Source organism: Haliotis rubra, unplaced genomic scaffold (genome assembly GCF_003918875.1).
Source record: "Haliotis rubra isolate DU_JTF1 unplaced genomic scaffold, ASM391887v1 Scf5, whole genome shotgun sequence".
NCBI classification, from domain to species: Eukaryota; Metazoa; Mollusca; class Gastropoda; order Lepetellida; family Haliotidae; genus Haliotis; species Haliotis rubra.
In genome coordinates, this window is record NW_025767190.1 from 3,919,601 (window position 1) to 3,933,291 (window position 13,691).

Consider the following 13,691-nt stretch of genomic DNA (forward strand, 5'->3'; position numbering starts at 1 on the left):
CAAGAAGCGATGTATGCTTGGTCAACACATAGGGGTAGTTTTTATTGTGCAGGTGTCCAGAGGTCTTAGCCTTACCTTAACTTGACTCATTGAAGAGGAGAGACCTTTCTTTCTTCATCTCTGGGCCACTGTTTAATCAGCCGAAGTTACCTGACATAGATTAAGCCATATAAAAAAGAACAAGTAATCAATGACAAGTGACAGAGATGCAAGTCTATTTTTCAAAAAGGTAAACCATCTGGTGTGGTAAAAACAAAGTAGCTGAAATGCATGGGAAGGTGCTCAAGGGGTAATCGGGAAAAAAGCATCAGGAAAAAAAGAATTGGAAAAAAAAAGAATCAAATTTTGCTAGGAAAGAAAGAAACAGGAAAAAAAAGAATCAGTTCCCAGCAGTTAAGACTAGACTTCTTTGAGCACTTCCATCAGACCTTGTTCTTTCTTGTACAGTTTCTGGTGTACCCATTCCAGCAAAGCTTCTTGCCACCCTTGTTGCTCTCTATCACCTCCATAATGTCTTACCTCAAACTGACATGCTTTACTCTTATATAGATCTGTTCGTACCACTATCAAAACTAATGTAACCATATACCAATTATACATGATTGGAAGCCAGTTAATCCCTTAACAATATACTGACTGTAAGCTTTTTTATAAGCTGATTCTTTAAACCAATTATACTTGATTGGCAGCCAGTTAATCCCATAACAATATACTGACTGTAAGCTTTTTTATAAGCTGATTCTTTTTTTCCGTTTCTTTTTTTCCTGATTCTTTTTTTCCTACGTGCGCTCAGGGTCTACTGATCTCTGACCAAAGGCAGCCAGTGTGATTACAAGCACTAGGTTATGTTGCAAGGTGAAGTAGCAGAAAAATATGTAAATGATGATTTAAGCACATATCTATTGTGATGATATATAAAATATCCTTTTCCAAATATCCTTTTCCAGAACACAGTTCTCAATTTTACAGTAACCAGAGCTTTAATCCCTTAAGACAACAGTACAAACACAACAAAGCAGGTCAAATGAATTTCAGTGAAAACTCTAATGTCTGCTTTGTGAGAATGCATCAGGTGCACAGGTCATTGTATAATACAGAAGGGATGAGGATTAGCAATGGGATTAGTATCTTATACATAATGGCAATTAAGTGATGCCAGAGATAAACGAGACATGGCTATGTAGTAATTAGCCTTTAAAATAATTAAATGATCTTTCAGACATTAACAGGTTTCCTGAATCAGTCTCTATGAGGCCTGACCATTTCTGTAATTGTTTTGTAGAGGAGCCGGTGCAATGTTGGGAAAAGTGAAAACAGTATGTCTAGATAAAAAGTGATCATTGGAAACATGTTTAATTTGTTTGAACTACCAAGAGCAGTTTTAGGATATGAACTCAACCCCGATGCCTCATGCATCTTGGCTAATTGACAAGGAAAATCCATAGGGAAAGAAATGAGTCTGATCTGACAATAAAAACAAACTTTTTGCAAAACACTGTTTTCACAACAAATGTTCACACCAGCTTAGGTTTTTTTATTGTTTTTTTTTAACAGATAAGTGTTGTTTTTTCTAATAAGACCAGTTCTGTTGATGTTTATACTTTTTCACCTGATGTTTATTTGTTTAGCTTTACTGAAGTATTGAAAAGGTCACTTAGTCCTAACTTACACTTGCCCAGGAATTACGCAATATCCCTGTTCACATCTAATTATAATGCCATGCAGTGTATTATAAGAGTCAGGAAGTAATGATACTGCAGAGTAGGATTAAGACATTGCCATGTCTATACGCCTGCACACAATGCAGGTTAGCCATTGGTCAATCTGTCCAGTTGGTGTGGCCAGTATAAGGTAGCCATTGTGTGCTGAGTGGAGGAAGCCTAGACTTCCTTCACATGTTTGTGTATATAAACAGCATTCATGACACTGGAATATTGTGACATTATCCAGTGTATGTTCATCATGGTGTCTTGGGCTCGATTCATTGAGATCATTCTTGTGTGTATGCTGTCTGTTAATGGTCAGTTATATCATATCTTCATCTTATTTGAATTTACGTATATATGTGCATATTTAAGTTTGACTAACTTTATGGATAGCAACTGCTTGTATTTTGTGAGTGTGATGTATTGATACAGATTCTTGTACTGTTGTCAAGCAGGAATGTAGGATGCAGTGGAGGGGTACTGAGATAGTTCACACTTGATAAATATAAGAAGTTTTTTTCCATAAACTTTGTACTGTATATTCAGATGGCATTCTTTCTTATTGTATGGCAGGTGTGTCCACCGTCACAATGCTCTTAGGTATCATTGGTAACACATAACACTTGCTTCAATTCAGGCGTTTCTCCCATATCAAGATGATATGCTGTCATATGACCGAATAACTGAGGAATCCTGGGTTAACTAAGTATGATTCTGGAAGATGCTGACACAATTTGCATTTGCAGAATAGAGAGCATTATAGAGAGAGCACTGTGCAGTGATGGAGTGTTGCATCACAGTGAATGGCATCATAAACCCTTCTAATACTTGCAATTCTTCCACATGTTGAACAAAACAACTCACCAACTTGTCAGTATTGTGTAATATGTTGCTATTGTTGTTGCAGATGCCTGTGGAAGGGTTCCAGGCAAGCCCACAACTCCAGCCCCTGTCCCGGACACCACGACTGAAGCCTTTTCACATCGGAAGCCATGTACTGATAGTGAAAAGCACAAAAAGGGATGCCTCCAAAATGGAGAATGTTTTGCTGTACATTTAGGTGGAAACAGAACACTATCTTGCAAGTAAGTGACATAATTTTTAGCAGGGCAGAGAGTTAGTTCAGTCAACAATAAATGGTGAGTTAACAGTAACAGGATTCTGTAGTTCTTGCTTGTTTTGTGTTACAAATTTTGAAAGTTGTAAAGCAACATAGTTTGGTCTGGTAACAACCGTTAGCCAGTTTATATGCGTGTCAAGTTAACTGACCCTTATCAGCTATGTGATGTGGGTGTCCAACTATCAGCAGAAAGTTGCCGGACTGTGATGCTCCCACTATTGATGACACTATTGGTAACTGGATCCTGCTCCAGATGAGTTAGGTCACTGAAGGCCACTGTATTCTTGATAGTTAGCCGCATCACTGAGACTCACTATAAAATATGGAGGAAAGGTAGCCCCTTGCAGTCTCAGATTAGAATAGTCAATAATTATGCTTTTGATTAAGAGTTGTCAACAAATGTTGATTTGAGGATTATAATGAGTGAGTATGGTTTAACGCCACCTTTAGCAATATTCCAGCAATACTACGTCCGGGGACACCAGAAATGGGGTTCACACATTGTACCCATGTGGGGAATCGAACCTTGGTCTTCGATGTGATGAGCGAACGCTTTAACCACTAGCTAGGCCACCCCACCACCCCTTACGCCACAATGAAGCACATGTAACATGCCTATGTTCATTTAGCTGTCACTGGGTACAAGGCAGGATGAGATGGATGACAGTTAAGCTTCTTATTTGCACCCTGATTATAATGTGTTGCACATATATATATATATGTGTCTTTGTGCCTGTACCATGTAAATTGGATTTTATATATATATATATACCAGTGTATTATGGGTGTTACTTTGATGACAAAGAAAACAACACATGCTTTCTGAAAGGTGGATATTGCTGATATTCTGTTCACACAGGGCACATGATGTGTTTCACATATTGTGTATTTGTTTCTTTCAGGTGTCCAGAGATGTTCACAGGTCAGAGATGTGAAGAGCTATCACCTGATATCTTCGAAAAATGTAAATACCTTTTCTGGCTATATATCTGTTGTACATGTGAACCTTTAACTTGATTTAGTTCCTAGTTGGAAGACATAGACCTGAGCTACCCCTGGTATAGCAGGACACAAGATTGTTACCGGTACACTTCTCAGCACTGTTGCATATATCTCACCAAACCAGAACAGATAAACCAACTGATACAACACGAATCAGGATACATAAACTCAGGACAATAACTTGTAAACGATAAAAACATGTGGTTGATTCTGCAGAATTTGATCATATGTAAAATCACCTATGATACATATATATTATTGACTGAAATTGTTGTGAATCAGAGATGTTTACTGTGATTTACATGTATATCTACTTCCTATTATTGTAAGAACAGAGAAAACACACTCTTTCCATTCATTTAAGCATTTATTAAAAATCACATGCCTTGTTTTTTATGCATTCTGTCTGTGTGTAATATCTATCCCATTCATTATGTGGACATTGCATGTCACCTATTCGAATCCACAAGCATATTACATCTTATGTTGCTATGTGCACCAGTATATTGTAAGTTTAATCATGGAACAGAAACTATTTATGAAGGTTTTCAATACAGTTTTTTGAGTATCATATTACAATAACAAACTATGTTAAGACCATATCCTTTTTCTTAATTAGGAGAACTGCCAACCCAGATATTATGAGAAATTGAACAAAAATGCTAAATGAAATATGCCATACATGTAATTTGAATGAAAAAATCTTTTTGATTGAGTACATATGTGCCTCAAACAGTTTTTCAGGGAAATGATTTCCCACAACAGTTATGTTATGCAGTAACCTGGCATATGATTGACAATGGTTATTTTAAAAACTGTCCAAAAGATCTTATTTTGCATTTGCTTCCTTAACTTATCCTTAGTTCAACATGGTCAATGGCCATACTGTAGGCACACTTTGTATATCTACACCTGGAGCATGGCACAGGACAATACCTGTGTGTTTCTGGGAATGGACTGAGACTGGTGTGTTGATATACATTGTATCAGGAAATTTCAGCACCTATCTTTTTAAACTAGTCTTTATTTTGACACTCCTCTTTCATTGATGGCTATACAGTATCGAACCTCACCTCTATATGACATTCTGAGTTCTAATTCTGACAGCAAACTTATGAATATGAGCAACATTTGTTGTTCTTGTCAAGGAAATGTTTACAAAATACATGTATATAGTTTCAAACTTTCCTAAGTCATGTTATCAACTTTTTCTTGTTCTTATGACCCTGGAGTGGAAACAACCTGGAAAAGGCCCAGATTCTTGTCTCCGATTCCAGACCTGTTTGCCCGGGATCATGACACTCTGGCAATCTCAAGGGAAGGACAGAAAGCTTACACATTCCCACCAACAGGCCTCCTTCCTTGGGTTCTGCATGAACTTCAGGCAACCAAGAAGATACTTTTGCTTTTGGTTGTGAACTTTTTTGCCATTGAGAAGTTGGTTAATGAAAAACCTCAGAAACATCACAGATCGGAAACTGCTGGCCCACCTGCTAAGCGATGACACCCTGATCCATCCACATTCCAGACCTCTTCATTGCTCAGACGTTACGTTTTCACGTTTGGTGCATTTTCACAGATCTGTGATAGCCAAAGGATATGCTGAGAGAGTCTCGTTGGCTCATCGAACACCTACACACCTATCGACCCTCCAGGCAAGCCTGGTATAACAGCATGGAAGAGATCCACACATACTTGCCAGCCTCTACTCTAATGAACAATTATGTTAGTGAAGTATGAATTGTGAATCCTCCTGAAAAATAGCAGGATTCAAAGTGTTCCTCTCCTGTGGTCCTTGACTGTTGGTGACTGAGTTTAGGTGAAGGTCGCTGGATGGGATAGGAGCAGAACGTTAAATGGAGAGCTGACCTGAACTGTCCCATCTCATATCGTTCAGGTGTCTGCAGAGAACTCGCCAGCTGGGACTGAGGACCAGTTTGTCCTTTGACAAATGATATGGAAATCATGTAACTTGGGACTTCCCACTCGGTTGGAGTTTGTTTTTATGAAACAACCCATCACAAGTTGAGCCTGTGATCTGAATGTCTGTTCAGCTTTTGAGACTCCTACTCATGGTTGTCCTCTTCCTGCAGACCAGGGTAAACTGCAGCCCCAATCGGATGATAAGTGCATAACGTAAGATAGGATACCATTAAGGTGGGAGTCACATGGTCGACTGGAGCAAGACATATGCTTTGCTTGAGCTGACAGTAACTGCATTCAACAATAGATGGAGCTTCAGGCAAGGTGTTACAAGAAGCTAAAAACTTTGTTCCAGGTCATCTCCACTCCAGGATTGGGAGAACAAGAGAAAAAGCATAATGTGAGATAGCACAAGCATTATATAAATGTACATTTAATAAATAGATAAAATTTTCCAATATGATCATCTGTTGCAGTACGAGAGGAGGAGAAGGTTGTGACAGCCAGCATAGCAGCCGGTGTGTCAGTACTCATCATTTCATTGACAATGGGGATAATATATGCTGTTGTCAAAGTTAAACGAAGACGGAATCGCCAGGAGACACGGCTGAATGGGGTTCCAAAAAAATGGAAATCTTTTGAGGCCAATAAATGAGGTAATGTCAACATTTTCAAATCATGTTAATGGAACTGCTATCACGGGTTGTTTGTGGTTGTTAGTTGTTCATGAGCTGAATATTTGTTCTAGTATGTACACTTTCAGTAATATTTATAATGTCTCAGGTATTTCCTATCTATCTGCATTTAAGATGTGTGTTTGACACAGTTTCAGTGGCTACTTGGTTTTATCTCTTTATAATGATACTTGTGAAATATTCACCTGTTTTGGCATGTTCATTAAAAATGTTTAATATTTCAAAGCACTTAAGGTGATGTCCATTTGTCCCACACAGCAGCATTCCAGCTGTATGACAGCAGTCCGTAAATTGAGTCAGAACCAGACATGTGATCAACATCGTGAACAGTAATCTACGCAATTGTGCACCCTAATATTAATAAATTATACAACCTAATTGTATGCAGCGAAATTGGAAAAGTGGCTAAATGTGAACAATTTCAAACTTGATTTTAACCTTTTTTCAGAATGATAGCCCTGATGAAGGAGATGAGTCAATAACAGAAGATGAGAAAAAACAGACACTTTTATACAATAACCACCTTTTAAATGACATACACAACTGCAACAGAGAAACAAATGTATGATCAAGACAACCAGGGGTGGCCATCTTGTTTTCGTTATGTGACCTTGACCCTAGCATTTATCATGTGACCCCATGTAAAGCACACATCAAGAATACTTCATCGTTCATATCATTATCAATGTTGGCACCAATACAGTGGGCCATATACAACAAGCATATATGAGTGCCATAGAGTAACAACTGAAGTATATATGATATTCCGAAGAACAGTTTTAGTGTGACATCGGTTAAAAGCCACAAGAGAGAAAATGACAAGAATGTATGAATGATGAATCATCCTTATGCAATTTCCATACTGTGCAACGCCTGGAAACCAGACAGTCGTGGAATTCAGATAGGTGGAAAGATGATGGATATATGGCAACTACATCAGTACACCTTCAACACAGACGACAGTACACATCTTCCTGGAACATGGATTACCTTGTTTGTGAGCCAGATTGAAATCTACATGTGATGATGCTTGTTTCCTTTGGTTGTGAAATGGGCACGAGCAAGTCACAACAGTGATGATAGGACATCAACAGCTAATTTCTAGGTTTTGTAACCTACAACTACAAGCTTAGAAACAAATGTGTTCACAGATTCATGGAGACCCTTCTTGTTTTTTGGCTAGTCAGTGATTTTGTTCAGTTTGAAACCAAGAAGATGGCACCCCTGTTGCACCTTCTGATTTTAGTCACAAAACTGACTGGAAGGATTGTGTTTCTGACGGCAATGGGACAAATGAAATGCATTGCCCACAGGGACTGCTCTTTCATGGAAAAACAGATTCTGTGATCTACAGTTGGTGAATTGATTCTGCCAACTGGCAAGTGGCCATTACTGTATGTATATGACCTTTAATGATTGATCTGTGTGACCTTTGTCACACATGACATGTGACATGGTGACCTTTGACACAGTGTGACCTTGATCTGTGACACAGTCCAAAAACATATCACGGCTGATAACCTCTTACTATCACGAAATGCCTTGTTTTTGAAACAAGTGGTGCTTTATGGACTTTCATATTTCATATTTATTGGTTTAATCTACTGAATGTATGTCTAAATTATTTTTAAGAGCAAACTAGGCAGATAACATATAGTGATATGTATCCAGAAATGATATTGAAGAATTTAGCAAACAAATCTTCACGTCTTTTGCATTAGAAGGCGATGAAGTAACACTGAGTTCTTTTCCCAGTTTTAGAAGCAAGTTCTAGCAGAAAAACATTTTTTCTTAGGTATGTTCTACCCTTCCCCTAAATTCTTAGAAATAGTACGCAAAATACTATTGAACTTATTAAACAGGCCAGACATTTTTTTCCTTTATGGTGGGTTTACGGATTTGATAAGGCAGGTGAAAAAAAGCCCATGATTTTTTACTTGGATATGTGGGTAATATGAAAATAGGAAATCCTGGTCTGGGTTAATAAATCTAATATCTGATAGCAGTATCTTATTGGGATTTCATTATCAAAGCAATCTTAGCAAATGGTAGTCAAAAAGCCCTGAGTGTTCTGATTGTTTTTTCTGACTTTTCAATCCGTAAACTAAGCCCAAAAAGAACCAAACACTGCAAGGCCTTAGCTTTAAATTGTGATACATTCAGTTTGTATACATACATTTTTATGCCAGATCAATGTTAGAGCTTGTTTTACAACTTATCAAACACACATTAGATCTGAAACAAAGTGGAACACTGAAGAACAAGCAAAAATATAAATATCTTTATTAAAAAAGGAATCATCCAGATAGTTTGTTAAAATATACACCAGAAAGGTTATTTAGAAAAGCATAGTTTCAATAAAACAACACATTTTACTCTCTGGACATTCATTTTCAGAAAGTTTGCAGGCTGTCATGTTTGATAAAAACAAACTACCTTTTGATCAAAATATCTCACTGCAAAAGTAAACTCTTCTAAATACTGTAATAGAAAAGCTGTTATTTATCAGGTGTTTGTAATACGTAAGGATAAATTCATGTTTTATTACTGTCATGATACATTTAGAATATTCTACTACAACTACTATTGGCCACCTGGCCAAAATATTGAATACATTCTGTTTGTTTAATAATAAACTTAGTCTGGCCTGAACTTAAATGAACAAACATGCACAATGTCCTTGAGAACCAAAGCGTATGTGTCATTTGGCAGGTGATAGTTGTACAATAGTGCCATACTGATGTGGAAACATACCATGTTTGTTATAGTGAGACCTTAATAACATCCTGAATTATGCAAGTTGCTTGATGTAGATATAATACCTGTCAACATGTGAATGTGAGATTTTATCAAGGGGAAGTCATTTTATAAAGTTTTTAGCATATTAATCATTTTATTAGAATTGTCCATTGTTTATGCTTGTGTACTCATATTGTTTGCATATCTGTTACAGATTGTGAAATTTTGTTTACCTTTCAACAATTGACCAAACTTGTTAATCAAGAACATCTATCTATACAAATATGTAAGCATGAACCAAATATTTCTTTTATTCACTTTTGTGTGTGTTCTAATCTAGATTTGTGTTACTATTCTTTTGCAACTTATTCAACATGTAAAATAAAGGATGCGCAAACAGTTCTTTAGCATAGCTTCTTAGGTATTTGAGTATTATTTGGAGCAAAAAGAAAAGTGTCATACTAACTGAAAATCCAAATTTGCCAGTTCATTTAAAAAAGCAACAAAGTAACTTTCACTAATCATTAGAAATCTTTGCATAAAGCAGAACCCACTGCAAGTTCCTAACTATATTCTTAGCATGTTTTCCATAAATTACTCTCATATAGGGATAATTCAGGTGTCTACAAAAGATAAGCACATCCTGTCCCAAGGATGGAACCCATCACAAACACATGTGAAGGCAAGTCAATTGTTCAGCTGAAAAACATGGAGAACATGGTACAAGAATAAATAGGGGAATGCATCAGACATATGTTTTGCCAAAGCAAAGTTTCTGCGTTATAATGAATTGTAGTTAAATTGCAATGTTTTATTGTGGTTATCTCAAGATTATCTCAAAATCACCCAAATGATAATATCAAAGTAAACCAAATTATTATTCCCTTGCACCGTGCAGACTACACAAAGTAACACAGGCTCTGAAACATAATTCATCTTGAGCATGTACAAGCCAGTAATGAAACAACTCATAATTCAACTGCTCATGTCAAACTTGATGTTTGTTGTTATATTTTATGCAGTTTGAATTGTCAGAAAGCCAAACAATATCTCCTTGATATTAGACTTTACTAAATGAATAAACTTCAAAGAATATAGCAGTGTTCATGTATTTTTTCATATCTTTCTTTTTTGGCTCATAGATACAATGTCGTGAAACGTTAGACATAATGCTATTGTAGGGATGATATGATGTTTCAAAAGTACATTAGGCCTAAAAAATAAAGTTGTGGTTCCGATTACCCGACCGACCCTTGAATTCTGGTGCTGACCCTAGATTTTTTAAGTGGTGTAAATAAAATAAGCATTCAGATACCATTGTTTTTTCCCCGGCACCGATGGACATCGGTCATTCTGATAGAGAAAGTCGACATGATGTCAGCAAGCTTGATTAAGTAAACAATTACACATTGATAAATGTGTTATTAGTTTGTACTTTACTTCTAAAATAAATGTAAAAAAATATATTCCTACCTACTCTAAATTTTAAAGAGCTGTAATCGGGAACAACAACATTTTTTTAATATGGCCTTATATGAACAAATTTTAATAGGTAGGTCTCTAGTAGAAATGTCAGTTGACTGTATTCACATGGCACATTGGTTAATCTTTATTATCATTTTGATCACAGTCATGAATCTTTTATGCATCTGTTGCAGCAGTTTGAGGATGAACTGTGAGCCAGTCAGAGTAAGCATTATATATAGTAACTGAAGATGTTGCAACCAGCAAGCAAACAGTATTCCTTCAGACACAGAATTTGGGTATGTCACATATCCATTTAGTGCTGTTTGATGTAGAAAGCTGTTGTCAAACTACCAGAGGACTTGCTGGTAGGCCTTGGGTGGCAGGGTGAGCAAGTGGTTCATACAGATAGCTTGGGTTTGATTCCCAGATTTCTTGGTATCCTGTGATGTGTGATGCCTGGATCATTGCAAAAACATCCAAAATCCACCCTTGCTCACTCACTCATTCCAAACAGGCCTGCCTGCTGCATATGACCGACAAGTAAATTTGGAATTAAATGAAATTTCAGTGGAGTCTGTGTTACTGTAAAAATTGTTAAATCTTTTGCAAAATAAATAGTATCTAAAATAGATAATAGAAGAGACCTGACCTGCTTCAGAGAACAACCTAAGCATGTTTCTTTACTATTGCACCCATCTGATTCCTTCTACTAAAATATTTACATTTGATTTTAAGCATTACTCTTGATGAAGCAAGTAAGACATTAAGTTTACTTAATACAATTTTCAAGCTAATAGTAATAATTGTGTCTGAATGTTTTTCTCATATTCTGGAAGGAAAGATACGCATATTATGATAAATAAACAGAAGGTTAGTCATTACAAATGCTAAAGCCTGCAGAGTGTATGCAATCTCTGGATGCATTTGTCTTAAAAAGGATTTGCCTAGTTGTGCTTTCAGGTGCATGCAGTACACACTTAATGTAGAAGCTACACTGCCTTACACCAATCAAAGGATTGCTGATGTTGTCAGCGAACCTTTGTGTTTCTTACAGCAGGAAATTATTACTTGAACATGTCAGTAGGTTGACAGATGGTTTCATCATTTTGGTTTGAGGATGTAGCAGGTTTCCAAAGAATCCAATCAAGAAATTCATGTTGAAGTTTGTTTTTAGCATTTTGTGAATTATTCATTAGGGTCATGAAAGCGGCCAATTAAGAAAGTATGCCTCACATGAGACTTCCATGTGATAACTGTTGACAATTGTTGAAAGTACTGTTGAGTTTTGAAAATGACAGGTCTGTTAGCCCATCGGTTGCTCATTATATTATTATAGTACATCTGTGTGTCTGTGTAACACATACTCATATGTTTTGTAAGGACTTGGTTTAATGTCATTGCAGCTCAACTGAAACTTAAAGGGAAGTAAATACTGAAACAGTACTTTTTTAAGTTTTTAAGAAGTACTGGTAATGTAGTAACATTGTAGTGAATCTGTAAGGGACATTTAATTAATCAGATATTTCAAATGTTGAACTAATTTAATGATGGGTACAATGTATGAAGTCCATTTCTGGTGTTCCCTGCCATATTGCTGGAACAATGCTAAAAGTGGCTTAAAACTAAAACTCACTCACGCATTCATTAATTTAAGGATTTCGCTAATGTCAAATGTACTGACTCTCGGATAAATTTCCTTGACAATTTTGCTTATGATGCTTGTAGTGTTAACATATCAAAGTGGACACATTGAGGTAGAAGGTAATTTCAGTCAGCAGAACTATTCTATATTCTGGTGACCATTGTGTCATCTTACCTGAGTGATATTTATATATTTTCATTGCATCAAATCCTTATAACAGTCATCTCATTAGCACATACTGATTTCATATCAATATTAGGGCAGATTAATATGTTTTTCCCATTTTTGACTTATCATATGAATTATTTTATTTGCCATACTAAACCATATTAATTTTATTTATTGTTTTGTTTAAATAGTGGGTAATCATTTGTATTGGATATTAAACATTCAGATTCTGGTATATTTAATCTTATTAAATTCCTAGATTTAGTATGTAGTAACCAAGTTTTTGTCCAAAGTCCAAAATGTTTGTCATTGCTCAAAATGAAAAACATGCAAACTTCATACTGAATGGAAAATGATCATATGCAGTTCACAGTTTGAAATTAGTTGTGATAAGATACTCCTTGCCAGGTTCATTTATTAAATTAATTTGTTATTTGTTGTTTATTTGCTGACAAATGATAGGCTTGATGTATTGATTTATTTTAGCAATAACCCTTTCAATAAACCATAGCATTTCATTCAGTGTTCGGATCCAAAGTTTTCTTTAAGAATGCCTGAAAAACTGCAGTTTCCATTTTAAATATCTTGAAGCTTAAGTTTGCCAAAATGTGAGCTTTTTTGAAAAAATTTGTTGAAAAGAAATTTATCTGACTTTCAGATTGATAATATTACATGTGCATGTGTAGTTAAGAGAAATAGTTGAATGAATACTTATTGGGTTTTTAAGTCTGTTTTTGATAGCTTATGAAACATGAGTACTATCTACATGTAAAAAGACAAAACTCTAGCATTGTTACATATGTGCTTACAGGTATGTCTGATATCTTGTTTTGGGGTTTATGCTGCGTGTAGTACATTTTTGAAATGCAGTGAAAGAATTGTTGAATTTGTAAATAAAATGATTTACATGTAAAAAATAATAAATTTTTCAATGTAGGTGATTGTTTGTTATTATATTGTCATCATACATCACAAAGGACTAAAAGCATGCAGTTGAAGAATACATGGACGCATCAAGAACACCAGAAGACTAATTGAAAAAACGCAGAGGCCATGAAACAGAACATTGTAGCAGACACATAGATCAGTGGTCAAAGACACTACAACAAAGTTTGTAAAGTTGTGTATCCTAAATGAGCTAGGATTGTGTATTTGGATTCCAATCTGGCCCACTTACAGGCATTGGTCTGTCATTTTACTGTTCTTATTTGTCTTCACAGTAGTAGTAC

General features: G+C 36.0%; 1 protein-coding gene across 4 annotated transcripts in view; it reads left to right on the top strand.

Moving 5' to 3' along the window:
* Positions 1–13,398, top strand: part of LOC124291702 (pro-neuregulin-2, membrane-bound isoform-like) — a 244,422-nt gene extending 231,024 nt beyond the window's left edge. For 3 of the 4 annotated variants that reach the window (XR_006902265.1, XM_046728761.1, XM_046728759.1), the window contains 4 exons: positions 2,614–2,791; positions 3,729–3,790; positions 6,228–6,407; positions 6,895–13,398. Coding sequence is in view for 3 of the 4 variants with exons in the window: in XM_046728761.1 (XP_046584717.1) it covers positions 2,614–2,791; positions 3,729–3,790; positions 6,228–6,406 (419 nt within the window). In the remaining variant the exon portion in view is untranslated. Of the gene's footprint in view, positions 1–1,880; positions 2,021–2,613; positions 2,792–3,728; positions 3,791–6,227; positions 6,408–6,894 lie in introns of those variants that run through there. The other variant, XM_046728760.1, reaches the window with a different exon arrangement.
* Positions 13,399–13,691: the final 293 nt, after the last annotated feature.